The 24,132-nt window shown below is 37.3% G+C and overlaps 2 protein-coding genes across 4 annotated transcripts; one reads left to right on the forward strand and one right to left on the reverse strand.

The window, feature by feature from the left end:
• The first annotated feature begins 7,333 nt into the window (after window positions 1-7,333).
• LOC107810516 (uncharacterized) lies at window positions 7,334-11,428 on the forward strand. Its single transcript, XM_016635306.2, has 5 exons — window positions 7,334-7,694; window positions 9,141-9,279; window positions 9,783-9,814; window positions 10,477-10,563; window positions 10,898-11,428. Exons 1-5 carry the CDS (start codon window positions 7,473-7,475, stop codon window positions 11,030-11,032), a joined length of 615 nt encoding a protein of 204 aa, XP_016490792.1. The 5' UTR covers window positions 7,334-7,472; the 3' UTR covers window positions 11,033-11,428.
• Window positions 11,429-11,670: 242 nt separating this feature from the next.
• Window positions 11,671-22,174, reverse strand: LOC107810514 (PHD finger protein EHD3). Of its 3 annotated transcripts, none has more exons than XM_016635303.2 (7): window positions 22,053-22,174; window positions 21,042-21,321; window positions 19,611-19,847; window positions 19,197-19,508; window positions 13,934-14,023; window positions 13,790-13,834; window positions 11,671-12,927 (listed from the first exon to the last, which is right to left on the reverse strand). In XM_016635303.2, the coding sequence occupies exons 2-7, from the start codon at window positions 21,267-21,269 to the stop codon at window positions 12,040-12,042; spliced, it is 1,800 nt and encodes a 599-aa protein (XP_016490789.2). In that variant the 5' UTR covers window positions 21,270-21,321; window positions 22,053-22,174; the 3' UTR covers window positions 11,671-12,039. The 3 variants fall into 3 exon arrangements, with proteins under 3 accessions (XP_016490789.2, XP_016490791.2, XP_016490790.2); XM_016635305.2 differs by having other exon boundaries at window positions 21,042-21,285; window positions 22,053-22,172; XM_016635304.2 differs by having other exon boundaries at window positions 21,042-21,532; window positions 22,053-22,169.
• Window positions 22,175-24,132: the final 1,958 nt, after the last annotated feature.

Consider the following 24,132-nt stretch of genomic DNA (forward strand, 5'->3'; position numbering starts at 1 on the left):
GTAGTCGAGCTCGGGTGTTAAAGTTTAGAGGTAAGAATGTAAATATCATGTGAATTTTTGTACTTCTCCATATACCGATTTTATTATTAAAAAGAAAAACTTATGTATCTGATTTGAAAAAAACACTGGTTTGATATTTGTTATGTTACAACTTATTGTGTAAATGGAATTAGCCCGATAGGGAATAATGTAATATGTTTATGCCTTGTTCCTATGTTTTGTGATGTATAGTGTTTCATTTGATGAGTTTTTTAGAAGCTGTGTTATGTCCAAGTGTTTTTAATGAAAGACTAGTTTGTTGGATTGAAGGACCTCGCTAGTTGATGTTAGAATCTAATTAACCGGTGAGAAATTTTGAGGTCAGGCAGCTATAGAACAACTTAATTCTGTATTAAAATTCCTGTAATTATGTTACTAGAACCTATGCACTGATTCTTATTTGAAGCACTTGGCCATTCTTATTTAAAAAGGACAGCCCAGTGCACTAAGCTCTCGCTATGCACGGGGTCCGAGGAAGGGTCGGACCACAAGGGTCTATCGTACGCAGTCTTACCCTGCATTTTTACAAGAGGCTGTTTTCACGGCTCGAACTCGTGACTTCCTGGTCATATGGCAGCTATTTTACCATGTTTAAGTTGCCATTGTTTTACATAAAGGGCAAGAGAGGGGAGGGGAGGGGATCCATAGCAAACAGACTCGACATTTAATGTCGATTGATGAAATAGAAAAAAGACGTACGAACAAAATGAAATTATAAAATTCAATCCAACTTCAGCTATTTCTTTTTACAAGGAAACAAACTGGAGCAACAGATTCCTAGACATATGCCTTATATATTAGCAATGTTATTGGCAGAGTGATGGCGCTTTAACCTATCGCTTCATTCTAGTTTGAATTGAGGGAGCATATGTAGGCTTACAATTTGAGAGACATAATATCAAATATGACTCTGTTTTCTTATTTTTAGTTGTCTTCAAATGGTTACATGTATATTACTTTAATTCTTGCTATCTTCTTGGATTTGCTCTCGTATATGTTATAATATGTATTTTATCTGCAAAAAATTATTATTGTATGATGGTGAAATGCAGAAACTTAAACAAGGAAATTTGGCTCTAAGGTCACACAATGGTAGCAGACAAGAGTATCACATTGTTAATAAATGGAAGAGAAGATTGAGAATATCACATTGTTGATGAGAGACTCAGTTTTCAATTTGATGTTTAGTTGTCTTGTACATAAGGATACTACATTTCTTACAAGTCGATAACTAAGTTGGTGTGTCGGCTTTGTTAGTTCTTGTTTCAAGTAAATGGCATTGTTTTGAGTTTGATAATTCTTCTAGTTAGAAGGTATTGCTCTTATGACTTTATTTTTTATGCTATAAAATAGTGTTTCTTAAATGAGTGGATTAAGGTGAATTTATGGTCAGTTTAGCCACCATAATAATTGCCACTAAAATAAATTACCTTTAATGGCAATTGTTGAATTTTAACGGCAATAACAAAAGCCGCAAAATATGTTAAATACTACATTTCTAAATCAACTTTACTGGCTATAGTAATTGCTGCTAAATAAATGCTGCTATAAGTAATTAGTTTTTGCGGCAATAATTTGGGTCTTTACCAGCATTCGGCATAAATGCAGCTAGAGGATTTAGCGACCCTAGATCTAATGGCATTTAATTTATTGCTGCTAAATAATTTTGCGGCAATAAATATTGCCACTAAAAGCCTATTTTGGCGTAGTATGAGGCTTTACGGGTGTTTTGTGGCAATACTCTTGGGCTTGGCGAGTACTGCCTTGAAGTCTGGGACAGTACCTCTTGATATGACCCATACCTCCCCACTCAAAGCACTTTCTGTGCTGATGTGGCTGTTGAATCTAGGACTGACCCTGATAGTTCGAATAACTGTTGTGATAGGTCTAAATTGGCGGTGCACTAATGAGAGCTGAAGGTGCACAGTATGCTAGTTGCTCAGGACAAGACCCATAAGAACTACGATTGCCCAAAGCACCATGTGATACCTGGAGAGTTGGCTGAACCGGCCTGATAGAATGGACTCTACCAAATAAACCCTGCCTCACGACAAGGTTACCACTGAAACCACTGAAATGACAAGGCCTCTTCTCAGATGCTTCCTCTCTACCCTGACCACGAATCCTCTCGATCCGCCTAGCAATCTCCATAACTTGAGTGAAGGAAATATCATCCTCAGTCTCTCTATCCATCTATGGCCTAATACCATAAGTAAGGTCATCTATAAATCTCAACACCCTCTCCCTCTCAATAGGAATTAAGACAACTAAATGGCGGGATAAATCCACGAATTTGGTCTCGTACTAGGTAATGGTCATGCTACCCTGCTGGGGGCGCTCAAACGAACTGCAAAAATCCTCTCTCTGGGTGAAGGGGATGAACTTCTCCAAGAATAGTTGTGAGAACTGATCCAAAGTGAGAGGAGGTTAACCTACTGGTCTGCCCCGAACATACTCCTGCCACCACCTCTTGGCAGTGCCATGCATCTGAAACACTGCGAAGTCAACTTCTTTGGACTCCACTATACCTATATTGCGCAATACCTCATGGAAACGGTCCAATAAATCTTGGGGGTCCTCAAAAGGTGTGCCACCAAAGCGAATAGGAAAGAACTTGGTGAACTTGTCCAACCACTTCAGCCATCCGAACGACATCGTGGGTCCCTCCCCGGGCTTTGTAGCAATAACAGTCTGAACTGTTCCAACTGGTGGAACTGTCGGAGTCTGATATCCGTGAGTCATATGCTCTACAATGTGAGTAGCAGGAGTCTAAGATCCTCCCCCAGCCTGAGACATGGCTGGTGCCATAAGAAACACATCGGCCTGGGCCACTCTCTCCATAAGGCCAACCAGGCGGATTAGGGCGTGGTAAAGTACTGGGGTAGCAATGAACCCCTATGGGACCTGATCTTGTCCAACTGGCACGGTCTGAACATGGATCTCCTCCTCCTGCTCGATCTAAGGCTCTGCAATAGGTGTTGTTGCACGTGCTCTAGGCTGAGCTCTGCTTCTTGAGCTCTACCTTTGTCTCTACCTCGGCCCCTACCCCTGGTAGTGGATACAACCTGGGGCTTCGGCTCCTGATCATGTGTGGATGTCGTATGTGTCCTCAACATCTGCGAGAGAGTAAGAGAAGAATTATTCAAACTTCAGCGATAGAATAAAGTCGCACGATAGAGAAAGAAAGAAGACATTTCCTAAAGCCTTATAGCCTCTAGAAGATAAGTACAGACGTCTCCGTTTCGATCCTCAAGACTCTACTAAGCTTGCTCATGACTCGTGAGACCTATGCAACCTAGTGCTCTGATACCAACTTGTCACGACCCGAAATCCCAACCACGAGGTTGTGATGGCACCTAACAACAACTTGCTAGACAAGCCAACATTAGCTACACAATATTCATTTTTAACAATTTTAAAAGCATATTAATAAGAAGATAAAGCTATAGATCTTCAAAATATATATAATAAACTCCAAATATGTTGTCTAGTCTAATCCCGGAATTAGGTGTCACAACTATATGAGCTACTAAAACTACTACAAGCAAGGTCCGAAATAAAATATAACTGTCAGAATGAAGTGAACAGCATAAAGATAAGAAGGAAACTTCAGGATCTGCGAACACCGTGCAGATCTACCTCAAGTCTCTGGGTAAATGACGATCCGAGCAAGCCTCCGCTAAATGCTGAGGGACCAACACCAGAATCTGCAAAAGAAGTGCAGAAGTATAGTATGAGTACAACCAACCTCATGTACTCCGTAAGTGTCGATCCTAACCTCGACGAAGTAGTAACGAGGCTATAACAAGGCACTCACAATAAACTTGTACGAGTATAAATAAAAACAATAATAGAATAGAGAGGCAACGACTAACACAAAAACCGAAACAAACAATACATAACAGAAGGCCCCGGAATATCGTCTATGTTCAAATTCACAATACAACATAGATATAGAACCAACAGTCAAGAACAGTTATAACATATATTCTTTGTTGCGGCGGACAACCCGACTCACACACATATATATACCAACACCATTGTGGTATGCAACCCGATCCCAAAAACTATATCAATATCCGCCGCGGTGTGCAACCCGATCCCAAACAAAAATATCAATATTCGTTGCGGCGTACAACGCGATTCCAAATAATAATTATCAATATCTGTTGCAACATGCAACCCGATCCCAAACAATAATATCAATACTACAAACAACTATGGCGTAGCTCTCAACATATGAGAAAGGAACCAAAACAAGCAAATACTCTAAGGCAAAGCAATATAACAAACCAAAGCGAAATAGAAGCAACTAAAGCCAAATAAACAATTAAAGGCATAGAACAAGTAAAAACGGACAAGTAAAACATGGGTGTACGAAACATGTAGCAAAAGAAGGCATGTAGCAAGAAAGACATGTATTTAACAAGTAAGGACAAGTAGCAATGACGGCATGACATGAATAGTAGCACGGAGTATAAGAAGGCATGATATAGTTAAAATGCACAGTTAAAAGCTCACCCCACATGCTTAACCCATGACAATGTATGTACATTTGTCACCTTATAAGACGTCCCCACACATAAAATCAAGTAACAAATAGACCAATTAAGTCCTAATTCCCTCAAGTCAAGGTTAACCACGATACTTATCTCTTTACGCAACTAAATTAATAATCAACCACGGCTTTGCCTTTCGAACAACCCTCAAAACCAACCAAATCTAGCCAATAATCGTCCAAATAATTCAAAACAAGCTTTAGAAACTATACACGAATGAAAAGGGTTCAATTTTGATCATAATTAAAAAAGTCACCCCCCAGCCCGATTATCCATTCACCCTCCGAGCCCGGATATGTGATTTATTTCGAAATCCGGCCTTAATTTGAGGTCTAAAACTCAATTTTACAAAATTCCTAAATTCTACTCAAAATTCCTAATTTCTACCTTGAAATTTATGGATTTGATGATAAAATTCATGGAAAAGCAATTAAAATTGATTGAAAACTAGTTAAAGTTGTTTACCAATGAATTTGGGAAGAAAATCCTCTTCAAAAATCGCCTCTAGAGTGTTTAGGGTTAAAACATAGTGTCAAATGAGCTAAGTCCCGACTTTCCCACCTTTTACTCAGCTGCAAACGTTGCAATTGGAAAATGCGATGTCCGAAATTGCGAAACACTGATCACAAATGCAATCAGTGCATCAGACCCCCAGAAGTTGCAACTGCGACAAAAGCCTCGCATTTGCGACTACCCCCATGTGCTCAAATGTGATCAAAGCTTCGTATTTGCGAAGCTCAAGTGTCGCAAATGCGACAGCCATATCGCATTTGCAGAGCTCCCCTAATCCGCATTTGCAATCCAAACTTCGCAATTGCGAATTGCTAATTCCCCAACACCTTTTGCAAATGCGAGCAGTCACTCACAAAAGCGAGGCTCGTATTTGCGAGATATGCAGGTTTACACTAGCAACAGTTATGTATCAATTGTTCCAAATCAGTCCGCAATGCATCCCAAATCTCATTCGATCCCCTCGGACTCCAAACCGAATATCACACAAGTGTAATAATATCCTACAAACTTTTCCGCTACCTCAAATCATCAAAACAACATCAAATAACAAGAATCGATCATCAAAAGTCTAGATTTCTACTTAAAAACTCATTTTCACAATCTTTCACATAATGCACCGAAACGCGCTCGGATCACCCCGGGACCCCAACTAAACATACATACAAGTCCAAAAATACCATATGAACCTACCGGAATTGTCAAAACACCAATCTGAGGCCGTTTATTAAGAACGATTGCGGTCAATCCAAACCTTATTTTAAGTCAAAAGTCAATTTTTCTTCAAAATTTTACGTAAAAGCTTTCCAGAAAACGACACGGACCACACACGCAAACCAATAAACATCAAATGAAGTTATGAGAGATTTCCGAATATAAAAATTAAGGCTAGTACTCAAAACGACCTATCGGATATATACTTCCTTTAATCTTAAATCAATAAACAACGTACGAAAAGGAAGCAATAATTAGTGGCTAGTTGAATGAAAAACTAAGGCATATACTTCCTTTAATCGTTTTTGTAAATTACACGGGGTACTTTACCATCGTCCAAATTGCGAACGAGTTCACTAATTTTGTAATAATTGATACAACATGTGTGTGCAATGCAAGTACGCGATGAATAGAGAAGAGTGAGTTTAAGCTTGTCTGCAATGTTAATTTCACTCATTGATATAGGGTTAAATATACAACATAATTGTTGTCGTCAATGGCGTACGTAGAATTTTTCGTAAGCGGTGTCACATTTGTAATAGGTGAACAAATGAATAACTATAATGACATCATATTTATAAAAAAAATCAAAACATTACTATAAATCTCTACAACGAGTTTATTTTCTGAAATGTATTAATGATAGTCTCATTAGAAATACTAGTGCCAAGTATGTCTTTTTCGAAGAATGATTTGAGTATATTTATTGTCAACTTGACTAACAAATGAATTCTTGCTCAAGTGATTTTTGTTGTTGCTTAATTTTGTTAGAGGTAAGTGGTTCAAGCCTCACTAATACATAATATATTTTAATTCTTCTTTAATAAATAATGTCTCCAAAACAATAAAAACTTAAGCGTGCCACCAAAAGGATTCAAACTCCCGACCTCTACTAAGAAGTTGAAACGCTTAACCAGCTGGACAACGAGCTATTTTATTCAAGTTGTGTCACTTGTATTATCTGGTTTTGCTTATGTCTATATATGCATTTAATAAATCTTTCTGACAAAGCGGTATCACGTGACACCGCTTCCCACAAGGTGGCTCTGCCCCTGGTTGTCGCGTTATAATAATTGAACTAAAAAACCACTATAATAGTAGAGTCAACAAATTTTACCCAAAATTAGAAAACTATTCTTTTGTTATAATAAAATAACTTAGCTTTACCAACTATACAGTAACTCAAACTTACCTACAATAATATCAAAACCTGCCCATCAAGATAATTTTCCTGTTATCAATAAAATTCTGTGGCTTTAAAGTTAATATAGGTAAAATTTAACTAATTTAAAGTGACAACAAAAAATTGTAATGACTCTATTACTAGAATGAGAAATTCAATTAAGTTAATGACGAGAGTAGTTTTTAAGTATAATTTTTTAGTGAAATTATTTCATGTTAGCTTACCGACTATCAGGGGCTATATTGGGCATTTCAGTGGACACCTTGCTTCTGAGATATTGTTATGCAACAGCTGATTCCTTGAAAGTGTTGGATAAATGGACCAAAAATCCAGACTTTATGTCATTTTTTCCAATCGTGTCACTTTGATTACCTTCCTTTAAATTGCTTAATTCGCTTCTTCTTCTTCTTCTTCTTCTGCGGCAAGCAAAACAGAGAATCAACTTCACTTAAGACTAGAGAAAGAAGATGATGAAGATGACATGGAAAAATCAGAGCGAAAAGAAACCTAATAATAAGAGACCCATTACCCCTCTTTCCCAAAACCTCCCTTTCGAAGTTGAAAATCCTACTCACGATTTCACTGTCGAAGCCGTGTCGGAGAGTAACTTAATTTCTCATACTAATGGAGATGATGATACAATAAAGCTTGTGGAATCCTTTCAAGAACTAGGAAATAAGCTTGCTGAGGTATTTCTTTACTTGGGTGACCGACCTCCTTCACCTTTCTTTTCTTTTTCTTTTTTTAGTTTATTCAGTGCGTATAGCTGAACTTGTTATTTCTATTATGTGAGCGTCTTTGTTGAATACTATTATGTGTGTTAATGTGAAAGTTGAAAATTGTTGGTTGGGATTAGATTTAGCAAATTGCAGCTGGATGATATGGTTATCAGTTGATTTTAGTTATCTCTGTCTATTAGTTGGAAACAAAATGAAGATTATTTTAATGTTAGAGATGAGGTTTTATCTAGTATTATTCTAATGGAGTATTAGTTATTCCAATATTTCTAAGTTGTCGTCGTTTAACATACTTGAATATTTAAGAATTCAATAGGTATTCTCATCCCCTTTTGATCATGGTGGTGTTTGGGCCAATTTAGATGCACCCTCTCCCGCTAGTACATGTAATGATTAAATCTGCCCACCAGGATTTAGGCAAAATGGAAAGAAATCTCCAAGCTTTTTGCCTCAGATGGTATCGCATGGTCTTCGTTAGCTCCTCAACTGCTAAGCTACACCCTTGGGTGCATTATCATCCCCTCTCTTTACTCCCTTTGACTCTATTTCTTTGTCTCTCCCTCTTTCTCTCTTTTAGCAATTGTAACTCTATATTTTCTCAGGAACTCCAGGGGGTAAGGCAGGGCATGTTGTTAGTTTTAAGGAGGTTTTTGTTTCGTCTGATTGCTGGACATAATTGGAGTGTCTGTCTATTGAACTCCTGCTGTGAACATTCCATTTTGCTGGACATTTTATAGATACAATGTAAGTCCTTGTTGAGGGGCATGCCCTGACCCTGGATTTTGATAACCTCCCATTACCTTAAAAAAACACTTAAAAGGTGATTGCATCAGTATAACGTTAAGTTTGAAGTTGTGAGTTGGAGGTCAAACATACACACTTGACACTAACCTTCCAGACCCCACTTGTGAGATTATACTGGGTTTGTTGTTGTTGTAATAACTGTCTTGCCATGTGAAAAACAAGGTTATTTGCAGAATAGTTATATTGCGCCACTTAAAAGTGAGCTTCAACACGACAGTAAGCTTATAGTTAGAAGGTGAATTGAAGTGAAGAGTTGAGTCTTGAAACTAGCAATGGTAAGTTGAGTATGAAGTGACCTGGATGTGTACTATATTTTGCATTAGCACTTAAAGGCAAGTCTAAGTACAATGGAAAATCCACTGCAGAAAGCAATTCTTACAGATTCTTGAGTGGAGGTAAGGTTGTACTGAGGCTAAACGCAATGCTAAGTTTATTGCATGGTGGCCCTAAAGTTGAAAGGAAGTCGTAAAAATAGCCTCTGCACTGAATAAGTGGTTTCCAACACTTAATTAATTGCTGATATCATTTCCGGCAGCATGATCCCTCAACTAGGGTTAAGCCTTTTATTCTTATTTTTATTGTAATTTTTTTAAGGATGGGAAATATCGTGAAGCACTTGGGAAGTGGGAAGCTGCAATACTTTTGATGCCAGATCGTGCAATTCTGCATGAACAGAAGGCTCAAATTTTGCTTGAACTTGGAGAAACATGGAATGCGCTAAAAGCTGCTACTCGTATGTTTTGACACTTCTTGCATTATTCTCAAATTGATTCTCCTTGTTTTCTGAGCAAGTTATTCTGAGTGGGATAATGCCAATTTGTAGACATTCTTTTAAATTTTAATGGATTTATTTTCAATGTTATATCTCATGAAAGGTTACTGGACCTACTTTTAGGCTCTGAAGTTCCTTAATGCCAACTTTTTGACACATCTTTAAAGTTATGGATTAATCACACAAATATATCGTTTCAAATCATCTTAATACCAGCCAATGGGAACCTAGATTACGACTAAGTCTATCTTCTGTTTTCCTTTTCGGTAGCATGAGCTAATTTTCTTCTCCACATCTTTCCCGTTGTAAATCTATATCTGGCATAGCGATATTCGAAGTTGGGTTTCTAGCCTACTTGGATTGTAACTAATGCCCTTTAAGTCAGTGATCTGCATTTGTATATAAAATAACTTTTGATGATATAATCTCATGACACATATATAACCTGCTTCCTTTTTGAGCAGGTGCAACTGGATTGGAACCAAGCTGGGCTGAGGTGTGTGAAATTGTTGTCATTCGTTTTCTGCTATTGCTTCACCTTTTGCAAATTTACCTGCTTTAGGGATGCAAAATCAACTCACAGTGCACTATAGTAATTGGAACCCACACCACCTTTGCCTATATCGTATGATCCTTATGAAAAATGGAACACTGATTTTTATCTGTGCTCTGTTCAGTTTCAATACTTAAAGAATAATTTGTCGAATTTTAACTAGCTATGAGCGTCATGTGCTAGTTTTGATATACAAATGTCCCCTGACTTTCAGCTTTAGTTATTCACCCGACATGCACATTACTTCCTCGTCTGTTCTACCTCTTCCTGCATCTGTCCCCTAGACTATGAGAATGTGATGCTTCTTTGTCTTCACTTGGTAATAAATTACCAAGACAAGCTACCTCATGCAGGTCGAAGCAGCTTTGCACTTCTGAGTTTCCTGGTCTTACTTGCATGCATAATTAAGCTTAGAGTTATATGGCACGATCAAGTGAAAGTCACAGGCTCCTTTTCTCTTACATTTCTTACATCAAAACTATTTACAGCTTTTGGAATAAGAAGCTTTGACTGAAAAGCGATTAACAGCATTCTGATTCTTAGGAAACAGTCAAGACATTGCCTTTTATTCTAGTCCTTATTACTAGTTCCTCTGTTTGTTGCAGGCGTGGATCACCCTTGGTAGAGCACAGCTGAATTATGGTGAGCCTGACAGTGCTATCGAAAGCTTAGACAAAGCACTAGCCATCAAGGTATAGCTTAGATATATTTATAACATTCATACCTGCTGCCTCTAGGGATCCTCTTTCACTGGAGATGTTTCTTTTGAGGCTTCATGAATAAATGCATATTCTCTGCTTTATATGCAATACCCCAATGTCAGCATTTCCTTTGTATCTGGAGAGCAAACTGTCTTCTGAGATTTTAGCAAGTGCGAAACTCTATTTATCATGCTAACTTCTGTCAGATCCTAGTTCTGAAATGTTCATTGGAATATTGTGCTAAGCATGTCACTGCCTCTGTATTTGATGCTCACGTGTTAAGTCTATTATTTATGCACCTAAGTGAATCAGACTTGTTTTGCAGCCGGATTCTGCTGAGGTGCGTAATGACCGACAAGCGGCCTTGCATCATATTCAGAGGAGAAAACAGTTACAGACATCAGGTTTGAGCATGAACCAAAACCGTTTTGCTGTAGTAGACAAATCTGAGAGCGGTTGAAGGTTTGAAAATGTAGCGGTAAAACACTGGAGGCTAGGGAACATGTACTGCTTCCATAATGATGGGCTTGACCCGCACATATGACTTCGAGTCATTGTTGCTTAAAATACTGGTGCAGCAACAGCAAGAATTTTCTGTGTGCGCTTCTCAGCGAGGAGAGAAGTCAGAAGCTTGTTTACAAAGATAAAACTCGATGCCCCCCACTGAAATGTATACCTTCACTACAGATGTGCTGCTATGTAGTCTTTTGACCTCTAATCTAGAGTTACTTCGTTGTTCTGTTTTTAGTAAAAAGAATTCAGATTAGTAACTTTCTGTTGAGCAAATCAAACTGACATTATTACATTTACAAGTGCATTTCAAAGATCCTTGCCACTGGAGGAGTTTGTTTTAGAATGGTGATGGTTCATTAACTGTACCTTTGTTCTTTTTTGATAACCAACTGTACCTTTTTTCTTTTTTGTTTTACTTTGGAGTTAATTGAAGGATTACTTGTAACATGCATTTTCACAAAAGGCTTCAAATGAAGAACTACACTGCCAATCTGAACACCTTGTGACATGAAGATCAGTGAAACATCAACATAAAAAGGCTGATATATCCGCACTTTCACTTAAATATAGAACAAGCCAAGTTAATGCTAAGAAATTTAACTTGATACAGTCAATGCAGCAATGGCTTATACAACAGATCACGACAGATTACTTCCCTTTGATATTCGGAAAACAGGCTAATCCTTATGCTCCTCTCATTTTACAACACATGGAACATCAGTTGCTGATTATCCCAGAAAGAATATGTACCAAAAATACAAGCTGAAACAGTTCAGGCATGGCTGTTAGGACTATCAGTTAGACAAGAAATTCTATGCTACCAAAATCTGAGAGTCAGTTCAAGACTTGTGTCATTGTTACACTCCACAAAGATCCAGCAACCAGGTCATGTAGCACTGACTACTCTGGAACAACATCCGTCGTCTACAGAGCTACTCATGCATAATCTAAGTTCTATTGGTCCTTCGATCCAAAAGAAGCTAAATCCTCCTGATAGTTCAGAGTTTTGGCAGCATTTAGAAGCATTTCCACACCTCCAGATTTGTTTAAAGCTTCCTCATCCTTTCCTTTTGGTACACCTAATCTTCCACATTGTTCAGTTCTCTTTTTCAATTCATTTTGCTTAGTCTCATATGTCCTTTTTGCTTTGCGTATACGCTGTATCTGCATGTCACATTTTCTGCAAAACCATTTCCCTCTAGGAATTGAAGTGCGTGGTGGCTGCATGCAGAAAATATGATAAGCGTGATCACAGCCGTCACAAAGTACAATTTTGTCATCATCACAATCTTTAAGGCAAGCTCTACACAGACACGACGGACAGTACCAGCAGGAGCCATAAGTATCCAACTGCTTTCTAGTCAAGCACCTCTCATGGTAAAATTTGTGAGGGCAGAAGGAATGGCCACATATTTTATAGTTTCCATTACTTCCCACCTCAGCTCTACATATGTTGCAACAGGGCAGATCCTCAACTCCTTTACATAGTTTAAGTTCATCATCCACTAAACCATTTAAGCTTTCCTCCAATTCCAGAAGCATGTCTTCAGTTGTAGATTCTTCAACCCCATCTTCAATTATCACTGATCTAGAGGCGCTGAGTCTTTCGCATACTACACAGTTGTCATGCGGTGATTCAATTCCCTTTGCAGTACATTTGGCACAATACCAACTTTTTAGTGGAATTTCTTTCACAGTAGGCTCAACACAGCAGACGTGGTAAATCTCCTCACATGAATCACAAGCTAAACTATCTCTACCATCCGCCTTCTCCCCACAACATTGGCAAGCACACCTTTTATTTACACCAGAGATCTCTGCTTGTTCCATTTTAGCAACCAACTGTCAACATCGAAAAGAAAAGAAAATATAGTAACCTGAAGTTTATAATATGTTAAAACATACAAATCAGTTTCAAGTTGTAAAAAGAATTAAAGATACGACCGATGCAATGCCTTGGAATTTTGGTGAATTTTACTTCAGTCAATTTTATCAAAATTGCAGCACTGTCTTGACAAAAGCAAGATTTTTTAATTATAATTTCATATTTAAACTAAGTGAATAATTCCAAGGATGTGGACCTCAAAGGACTGAAACCAAAAGCAAAATAAGTATATATGAGCTTTTTAATTTTAACAACGGTAGTGTCCAAACCAGCTTATGCACAACTCGACTATTCCGCCGCTATCTACTATCTCCCACCAACATATGTACCGGGCAACTCAGCACCAAAGCTTAGACACGTATGGCAATGAATCACCTAGTGTTTTTTGTCACTGCTGGGATTTGACCCCTAGTCTCCAAGGTATGCACCCACTTCATTTTGACTACAAGACCACACCATTTCGGTGAGTGAGCATTATATTTGGTCGGTACCTATATGTCCCCACAAAGGGCTTGCAACACCACTTTTAAGAGCTTTGTAACATTGTTTGCCTGAATGGTTCCCCAAGAAATCTGGAATAACTGCAAGTACTTGGTGGCTGGCAGGTACGTGCCACAACCAAATTCCGAAATTGGGAGGTATTACACTGAGTGAGAAATTTTACGCTAACAGAACAATAAGGAATTTGAAATTTTCAGGCACAGTTTTCAAACGCAGTTTCTCCTCCAAGCAGCTGACTGAAGAGCAACCAAAATGACCTCACAGAATAATCTACCACTCAAAACAGAAACACTAAAGCATGACAGTAAAAAGACTTGCCTCATCTTTTCCATCCTCAGTAATTCCACGCGTTGAACAGCTCACCTAAAGAGGTAAAAGGTTAAAATCAGTCAGTTTTACCAGCAGTGTATGCAAAAGAAAGAAGCAACTCAATGAACCAAGAGTTAGCGAGAAATCATATACCTGAGCTTGGAAAGAAGCCCTTGATATGTCTGAAAGGCTCCTTGAAAGAGAAATCATTTCACTGCCAACTTCATGAAGCTTTGTCCACATCTGCAAATAATTCAGGATAAAGATACACGAATTAGAAGGGATGACTATCTTCGGCACATAAAAAAAGGACAATCCATGCAAATTCAAGTCCCACATTAGTCATCCAAACCATCCATTGCTTAATTACATTATTGACCAGTGATCAGACAATATTTTCAGAAGTATCATCAACTATTAAGAAATGCTTCATCATCAATTTGTGGCCTCAGATGAAAGGCAGAACCACGCTCTTGTAGGACCATATATTAACTGTTGAACTTTATAAAATAAAAATGTAGCAAAAAAAAAAAATTAATAATAATTAGCTGTTTCGTAGTGTCTTACCAAAATTTGTATTTTACAAATGTCACAGATCAAGTTATATCAGTACAGATAAATCATATCCATCAGAAACTATCAAGTCATCATACAAGTTCTGCCACGGGTGCATCCATGGTGACATGCTCTCTTTTCCTAAGAATCTGCTACAGCTCCCAACATAATCATTTTTGATGTTGGCTCAATTAATTACTAATCAATTTTATCATCACCAACCAAGAATTTGCTATAGTACCCAATATCATCAACCTTATATCGAAACTGATTTATGAAATTAGCATGGTATATCCACAAAGGATTAGTCCTGCCAACTAAGAGTATCACATACCCACAAATATATCAGTACTGAAATGCCAACACAAATCATGGATTCACTAATATAGTTTTAGTACCTGTGTATCAAAAGCAGTATATCCTTATCAACAAGATTGCAGAGCTACCAAAATATCAGTTGCAAATACATCATTTAAAACAGATTGACTATGAATTACCCTGATCAAATATCACAGCTCCAAGATAAAGCTACTGATCTGACAATACAAACTATGAATCAAATAATCTAATTTTAGCAAGGGCATTCCAACAGTGGCATATCTTCACCAACTAAGAAATTCGCAAACCGTCGAATGTGTGATTTTATGTGGGCTGATTTGCTGAAGGTAACTATTACAATTTACAAAAGCATCATATTTAGACAGTACTTCATCATATGGCTGAATTAGAAGGTTCCTAAAGTTAAACTTCGAGTAGAACTTCTGCAGGATCGGATATCTCCACAAGAAAAAGTCGACCCTAAGGTATTATATAATATACTACCTCGAAAAGATTAACCAATTCAGAAGTGCAATAAAATTTAATTAGACATAACTCAAATCCCAGAGTCTGACAACTATCACAATGGCTGAGCAAAGCCTATAAAACTGTCTAGGCTTTGAAGTATAACTACAGTTCTGGTATAAAGATAAATTGTACAAAGAATCCACGATAGGATTGTGGTTCGTATAATTGTCTTAAATCTGGTTGTGACGCTCATGGCGTAGTTAAAATGATAATATTGAATACTGACTAAGAAGCATTAGTCAAAAGCAGGGAGTTAAAACTATTACGGGTGAACAAGTAACTAGTACACGTAAGACAGTCCCTTCATGAATGAAGTGTTGTAAAATGATTCTTGATTAACTTCAACATTTGCTTATTATTTCCTTTTGCAGTTGGCTTCGGCGCAAGTTTCATTTTCTTGGTTTACCCAATGTTGGGCAACTATGTTATGTTGTCCATGCTTCCAAAATGACCACTCCTGGTCGTGCAGGTGGGGTGGGTGAGGGGAGATGGTGTTAAGTGTCCAGTGTCCCATATTGGTTGAGATGTCTCCTATATTGTCTTGGACAATTCTCAAGCCATGAACAAGCTTTTGGCATTGAGTTGGGGCCAAAATCTATCATCTTCACGTACTAAATAATGCAGGTACAAGCAGCACTGCAATGATATTGAACTATATAGGATTTCATGCAATGAATCTCTTTTATCAATCTTTTCAAGTAATTTGAAGGAAGTAAGAACTCTAGAAGGAACGAAATGGAGCTGAGCTACTACACCCAATTCATTGGCAAATGAAAAAATTGCCTTTTTATAACTCGGAAAATAACCTAGAAAAGAGAAAGAATCACTAAGACAAGAGAGCTAAAGGTACTCGAGCAAAAAGGATAGGTAAAACACCAAGACCCAGATTTTTCCGTATTATAGAGATACCGTAAAAAAGATAAGATCCAGTACAACTAGAAGTCGATCTGGCACCTCCCTCGGGGTACTCGAACCCATCAGATCTGAGTTTAACTCCTTTATAAAAACGCAAAAGTTCCCATTCACCAAAACTCAGTCTTGATCAGCAATAAGCCATTACACTAGTACACATACATTAAAGAAAATACCCTACTTTCACACTTTCCATCTGTTATCATTAAAAATCATACAATAATCTACTTAAATATAAGTATGTAGACAATCAACACAGGTCAAGACGTCATGTAAATTAAGGCAGGGAGAACACACTAGGACCCCTTCCCTTATTAGTTGAGCAGCAGTAAGACAGCTTAGTTTCCTAGATTAGAGAACTGCGAAATCTTCTCTTGTCAAGAATGTTCAAGTCCTCTTTCCTCGTAAAAACTGTCTCCTCAGCCTACGAAGACCCAATTCCCGAAACAAGACATGATTTAACCGCTAAAATCAAACATAGCTTTCATCACTCACATGTATTATTCAGCAATCCAAATATACACATAAGCTAAAGCTCTTTCCCTCCTTATTACATTGAACTTTAGACCATTTTACTAATCGAAGGGTCCCATTTAAATGACAACTCATTTCACTGAAAGCATTGACAGTATTTTCACAGACAAAAACCAAAGCTATTGACCAAGTATGCAACCATAAAGCACCTATTTTAGACAACCACAATAGCATGCAATCATGCAATACTCTATCGATGATACATAGCAATTACTAAGCAAAGAACCTAACAGATCAAAACCGGAAAACTTAGTTGAACCTTCTACAGTTAGTATGGCATAATCCTAATATCCCCAGTCTCCCATGCCAGAAAATATCAATCATTACTTTCAGGAGAAGACATTCCCATACATCATCAATCTTACCAAAACAAAGAACTCACACCTTGTGAATTTATCCTTCAGAGATGTTTATGTTGCACCTAGGAGAGAATTTCACACCAAAGACAAATCATTCCAAGAGATACAAAAAGCACTTTCTGATAAACAGTGCCATATTGATCAGAACAGAATGCAGATGCAAGTTTTATACAACAGTGAGCAGGAGGTTACTAGGATTTGTAATGAAAACGGTCTTCTTGGGTTCAAGACTCAAGAGGGATATCTAATAAGGTATCCCAGTAATTAAGATTTATCATCAGGTAAAGCTACTCAATCTCAATTCAGTACTGATACCTCGGCAGCTTTTTACAACTTCACTTTATGGCTCAGTAGGAGGAGAAATGTATTTTGGTGTGAGACACAAGTATTATTAGTTGTGTGAGGTTCTCATTTCATGAGAAGTGTAAACTGTAGGACCATAAATTCCTTATCCCTTGCTCTTTCACTTTCTCCTTCTCTCCTTACCCTTGGCCGCTCAATTTATCCCCTCTCCACAGCTCACACTCCTGGACAGCCCCTCCCTTCCGCTATTCTATCTTTTCTCTCTCTTCATTCATCAGAACAAGCCCTAAATCCCAATCCAACCCCAGCCCCAAGTTCACAGTAGAAATGGGGATGCCACTGTTTAATCCACAACTCTATCATCATATTTTCTCCCTTCCTCTCTCTATTTTGGTTGGGTAATGAAATGTCAAAACATTTAGAAAATACAAGCATTTGCAAGGAGTTGAAAATATTGATAGTGAAAATGGAAAAAAATTGGGAGAGTAAACAGAGGGTGGTATAATTAAAAACATTGGAAACAAATTGGATATAAGCGGAATTGAAAAGATGGGTTGTGAATGAGGAACATCTTGAAGAGTTATTGGTCCAAGAATGGCAGACAGGGGAGAGACTTTTTCTCTTTTCTGAAACAGCAGACGTAACAATAAAGGAAGACTACTCGGAATCTAACAATTACAATTTGCTTTCAATATCTTTGAGTAAGACTATATATGTTCTACTATCAAAACTACATTCAAGATAGGCAATCCCATGATAGGAAAAGTTTCTGCAATCCCCATTTGGGATGCATCGGTTATTGTAACAAGATGCACAACCAGCCAATTCAGATGCTTCCATTATTGTAATGAGCTGCGGTTTCAATTAGCGGCCAATTCACTGGCCAAAATTGAATTTGGGAAGTTGGGTGATTGGTGAAGAGAGGGGAAAGAAGGGATAATGGGTCATATATTTTTTCCCGTCATAATTGGTCCCACATTACACTTATCATTTTATTGAAAATCCTTCACACTGTCTCACCCATTATAAAATTTCTCCATCGGTGGTGTGCCCATATGTAAGTTGACTGTTTATTCTATTTATGCACAGATCTATCAATATAACAAGTTAAAGAAAATTTTCTTATATATTTTTTTTTATATTTTTTTTATAAATTATGTTATGAAAGATTACTTACATTGAGTTTTCTTCATTGCTATCTTATTAAATGGAAGAGAAAAATATAAGCTGGGAATGTAACGATAAACATGATAACTAGCGGAATGATGTTAACATGTGTCTCGTGAATCTTGTAATGCTTGTAGCCCCATGAGGTCAGTACAAACAGAATAGGGACTACCAATTTTGATTGAATAGTTTTTTTTTGTGTGTGTGGTTTGGTCAGTGGAATTACTTGAAAATATTTGAAATTTTAAATTTTTAAAAAAAGTTCATTAAGTGTGTCTCCTATGTGCACAAAGTTCCTGCATAACAGCGCGATTATATGGAATAAATAACAGATCATATCAATCTTTCAAGAATATCTAGGAATTGAGACATGTGGGTTCTTGACCATGAAAAATTGCAGTGAAGTTGGGAATAGTGTTCTAACCCAACCAACTACCATACCAAGAAGTCAAAACATAACCAATTCGCTCCTTTTCATAATGTAACATGAAGATTCATAAAACTCACCAGATGCACAGGGTAAAGCAGATAAGGAATAAATGCATCTTAAAGCTAAGAGGTGTTCATCTTATCAGACGCAGAAAATAAGAAACTAAGCAGAGAGGATGAAAGATGGATTAAGTACATTACAGGAAAATCATATTGCATGAACTTGATAGATTCTTGCTAGATTGTTAGCTAAATCCAAGCATGACTATTTTCCTGAATTCAAAGCATAAATAGAAGATACAAAATAGTACCTGTTGAATATCTGTTTGAAAAAGGAGGGATGAGCCCTCATAAGATCCATCTTTCATCCTTGAGTGAATATGACTGACATCAAAAAATTTGTCAACCTTCATTCCTTCAAAATTTTTAAAAAGCACATCACATAATTGAGCAAATTTTTCTGATTTGACAACATCCAGAAACATCTGCTGACAGATCTCTGTCACTGTGTATCTTTTTGGCTCATCCACTGATCCATTAGACACTGCCTTTGCTCCATTTTGAGATACAAACTTTGATGGCAGAGAATGTCTGTTCCCATAATCACAACACTTTCCAGATTCCTAAAGAAACAAGCAACTAGCTATCAAAGAACAGTTAACAACAAAGAAAACAGTGATTCACTACTGCATATTAGGTTATCCAGCTACGTGCAATAGCACTACCTTAGTTTCAACAGCACAACTGGCTTCTGAATGTGATGCAAGTGCCTCTTGAATACACTCTTTTAAACCACCATCACTCTCTAGTGATTGAAACATCTGCTTCAGAACAGCACCCTTCCAATTTCTAACAGGCTGATAACTGAAATCATTCAGAAGACCATGTGGTCTCAAATGAGCTACACTAGCTTGTGTGCAGGAACTTTTGTTAAGAGTTGTATCTAGTGGTTCATTCATTGACTGCATAAGATCAAGCAAACCAGTTGTAGTAACAAAGAAAAAGGAAAATATAGTGCAAAAGGAAAAAGAAAAACAGGGAAGAGGAAGAAACAAGAAGAGAACCACCACCAAGTACTTAAAGGACGAGATTTCTTAATAGGAAGTGCATCACTTAAGAGTAACTGCAAAGTTGTCAAGGGCGCAATTTAAGCCTTGAAGCAAGGCGTACAGGCAGTGAAATACCGAGGCCATCTACGCAAAAACCACCAAACCAATAGTTTTTTTTTTGAAAAATCAGGATAATTCACTAGGCTCATGAGAGCTCTTCAAAAGAAAGAGGTTAATAATAGTATATATATAAAGATAATTGTCAAAAAAAAAAAAAAAAAAAAATAGGTGAATACTTTATAATGGGAAATCAGAATTTTGGAGTAAGAAAACTTGAAATTGCATCTTTGCATCTGAACTAAACTTTGATATAGTGTTTCAACTTGATTAACATGGTTTTTGCTTCATAAATCCACTTAATCACAATTTATTAATTTCTCTATCAATATAATCATAGTTGTATATATAGTTGTTTTTTCTTGTGTCATATATTTTTTCATCTTTTCTTGATTCACATATCAGCACTAATACCGAGCTTTGATTGAGCTTTGCACTTGAAACGTCAATAGACCTTGGCCTTTTCTATTCTTTTCGCCTTTGACAATGCTGAGCAGTTGATCCTTCGGTGGAGCATATCACTTGAAACCAGGGTGGAGCACTAGACACCTAATAGCTCTTGCAGCTACCCAAGAGAAATCACATTTTGTACATCGCTACTAACCCAACTGGCACATTAGCGTGCATTTTCTACTTTATATAACATTTCTTTCAAATAAAGTCTGTATCGACACAAATTCCAAATAGACAGACAGCATAACTCAGAGTAATCAATTCTAAAATTTTATCATATGATATTCATACAGAACATCTTTACACGCCGAAATTGTAGAAAGCATGAAGAAAAAGTGATGTTTGATACAAAAGGACAAATTGGAAACAAGAAGGAAGCAAACTTTAAAGAATCACAAGAAAAACAAGCCAGAAGACGCACATGAGGCATTCAAAAAAGAAAAATCGAGGTCCACAAATCTCAAAGGTGGCATGAGGAAATGTAACAAATAGAAGATATAAAGTCATCTTAAGAGTTCATGTAAAAGATCACCAGACCTTGTAAGTATTTTGACAAGCCGGAACCTTGCCATCTTCTACTACTTTGGTACGCTTCCGCCTCTTGTAAGTCCGGCAAACATCACCTGATGACCCTGAAGGGTTCATATCACCATTCTCGACATTCAATGGGCGGCCCTTCAATTTCCTTACAGTTAGAGCATTTTCAGCCAATAAATCCAGCACAACACTATCACCACCACTATTTCCTACATCTTCACCAACCATTTCTTCCTCCTTGGCCCTAATTCCAAATACAGCAAAGAGAATTAAATTTCATCTGCAAAAACCCCACTTTGCACCATCAGATATTTATAATTTCTCTGTCAATCAACAAAACACGACCCATTTAAGAATAAGTTTCTCTCTTTCTTTAAAAAACTCAAAATACTCAAACAACTCAAAATACTCCAAAAGAGGAGGCATTCCTTGACCAATCAACCAAAACCCTAATTCCAAAACCTTTAGAGCAGAAAGAACCAAAATTTACACTGCAAAAACACCAATTTCTCTGTCAGTTCAACAAAACACAACCCATTTCACTATTTTGACAATAAATTAACCTCTTTCGTTTAACAACTCAAAATACTCAAAAAAGGTAATTATTCTCAAACCCCAACATCAACAGAAACTCTCAATAGCAGAGAAAGTAACAACTATGTCAAAAGAAGATTACATTTTTTACTTCATCAACCATTTTTACCTCCTCGGTAAATCAAGAAAAAAAACCCTAAATTCCTAAATCTCTACAGCAAGAGAAAACTAAAATTCCACAAGAAAATACCCCAATACACACTAAATTAAACAACCTAATTTATCTGTCCAGGCAACAAAATAACACCATTTCACAATTCCAACACTAAAATAAACCCCTTAATCTAAACAACTCTTTAAAGAACTGCAATATTTCAGTAAGAAATAAAACTTTAAGAAACTAATTAACTTATAAAGAATACATTCAAAGAAATTATACAAAGTAGTAAACATAAATAGTGCAAATTTTAACTTCACCTGAGTAAATGTATAGAGGTTTTTGAGTCTGAAAAAATGGAGAGAGAGAGAGAGCGCTGTGTCTTATCCGAGAGGGTTCATTTAAATTTTGAAAACTAAGAGGGCTTTTTCCGCTTTTTGCGTAGTTTAACTAGAAAGAAGCTTTTTTCTTTTTTTTGTTTATTTGACATGTTGACTGGAAATTGACGGTCCGGTTATTGTCTGCGTTTAGGACGGACCGGCTAATATCGGTATCCGGTAGAAAATTCTCTCACGAGTCACGGCTCATATTGTGGATTTGGGCTAGAACATTTCTTTACTTCAGTCTCGATTTGGATATTAAATTTTCTATTTTTCTATAAATAAGATAAGATATACATCGTTGAAATTTACCTAGATACTATAACTCAAATTCTTAATAACTACATATTTACCCAAAAACAGATAGAGTTGAATTTGTATGTAGTTCTAAAAATATGTGGTATAACTTGACATGAATCATAAAGGAACTGTAAATGATGGAAAATAAGCAAAGTTGAAAAGAGGATGATTTATGAACAAGCAAGATAAAATGATGTATGAAGCTCCAAAGGATAATCTTCCAATATAGGAATGTATCAATAGTATTTTAGTTACAGTGTATGAATCACTTAATAGATTCCCTTTACAGGAATAATAGTCATCTCTCTTATAGTGGAGGGATCCTACTTTGGATATAATTAAAAATACATAGTGGGAAACTCATGATAAATCAGTTTTTCCCTAGTTTCCGCCGAGATTTCCTTTCTTAGTGCGGTTGTAACGGCTCTTGTCTATGAGCTCGATATTGACCCGAGCTCGATTTTGACTCGAGCTCGATATTGACTCGAGCTCGATTTTGACTCGGGGCCCGGTATTAATTCGGGCTCAGTATTGGTCGGTATTTGACTTTTAAGCTCGATAACGTCGCTTCGCACCATAGTTCGATTTTGGATTCGAGCTCGGTATTGATCGGTCCCTGAAATTTGAAGCTCTACAACCTGGCTTCGGATCTCATCACGATATTATGAAGACGCTCTTCGATCCATTATGTTCCCATCTCGACCAGTCGTTCGAAGGCCGAACTCGATTTTGACTGTATACAGATAGTCCCCTCGTTTTTCGGGAAGGATGTAGCGAGAAACGATATGATTTTCCAACGGTACGATTAGATATATACTGGCATTTGCATTGAGCTCGATCATGACGTACGTGATAGCTGTCCCATCGGTTTAGTTTACCAAGGCATTTAATGCGTGTCAGACGATGGTCGGCCACTATTGATACTGAACCTACATTGCTCAATCTATAAATAGCTCTTTTCTTTACCATTTATCACTTTTACATCTCTAATCTCCAAATTTTCTAAAGTTCTTTCTTGCATCTTCTGAGTTCATCTGTAAATCTATAATTTTTCACTGTAAAATCTTTCTTCTGCGATTTTTACTGCAAAATCTTTCTTTAAAACATCAGATCTTTGTTATCTCCTTCCTTTTTCGATCTTTAAATCCAAAATGGCGAAAACATCAAAAATTGTTCCTCACAAAGAAAAGACTTCTTCTTCACAGTCTGTCGCCGTCAAAACACCGGTGGAACCACGGCCTGAGGAGTCTGTTCCCGGGGCATATGTTCTTACCTCCGATTTTAAGGTCGATAAAGCCTAGTCGGTTCCTGGTCGATGTGAACTAGTATCGAGGTATATGTGCTCGATAACTAAGGGACATCTCGAGCAGATGAGAAAAGATTGTAACTGGGAGAAAATAGAAGTGATAATCCTGGCTCCCGAAAAAGATATTACTACTTATGTGAAAGGGTTTTTAAGTGTGTATACTTACCCTTTCACATTGGGCCCTCTCGACCCTGTTATTATCTATTTTTACCGCCAATACCAAATAATCCTAGGCCAAATCCATCCTTCATTTTGGCGGATCGTTATTCTGATCCGTTTTTTTGTGAACAAGATCGAGGGGATGCCTTTCACCCTCGACCATCTTATCAGACTGTACAGCCCCCGCCTCTATCGAGGTGGGATAATAAAACTCTAACGCCGGGCTAACAAAGTGCTCTTCTCGAACATAGACGA

This window comes from Nicotiana tabacum, chromosome 12 (genome assembly GCF_000715075.1).
Source record: "Nicotiana tabacum cultivar K326 chromosome 12, ASM71507v2, whole genome shotgun sequence".
Taxonomy (NCBI): domain Eukaryota; kingdom Viridiplantae; phylum Streptophyta; class Magnoliopsida; order Solanales; family Solanaceae; genus Nicotiana; species Nicotiana tabacum.

What these genes read in the sequence shown, in the direction of transcription:
- LOC107810516 (XM_016635306.2), top strand. Translation starts at nt 7,473, where the DNA reads ATGATGAAGATGACATGGAAAAATCAGAGCGAAAAGAAACCTAATAAT. An exon ending in TAGGAAATAAGCTTGCTGAG is followed by an intron (nt 7,695 to 9,140) that starts GTATTTCTTTAC and finishes AATTTTTTTAAG; the next exon opens with GATGGGAAATATCGTGAAGC. An exon ending in TGGAACCAAGCTGGGCTGAG is followed by an intron (nt 9,815 to 10,476) that starts GTGTGTGAAATT and finishes TGTTTGTTGCAG; the next exon opens with GCGTGGATCACCCTTGGTAG.
- LOC107810514 (XM_016635303.2), bottom strand. Translation starts at nt 21,269, where the DNA reads ATGGTTGGTGAAGATGTAGGAAATAGTGGTGGTGATAGTGTTGTGCTG. An exon ending in GTTGTGCTGTTGAAACTAAG is followed by an intron (nt 19,509 to 19,610) that starts GTAGTGCTATTG and finishes TTGTTTCTTTAG; the next exon opens with GAATCTGGAAAGTGTTGTGA. An exon ending in TTCAAACAGATATTCAACAG is followed by an intron (nt 14,024 to 19,196) that starts GTACTATTTTGT and finishes AATTATTTGCAG; the next exon opens with ATGTGGACAAAGCTTCATGA.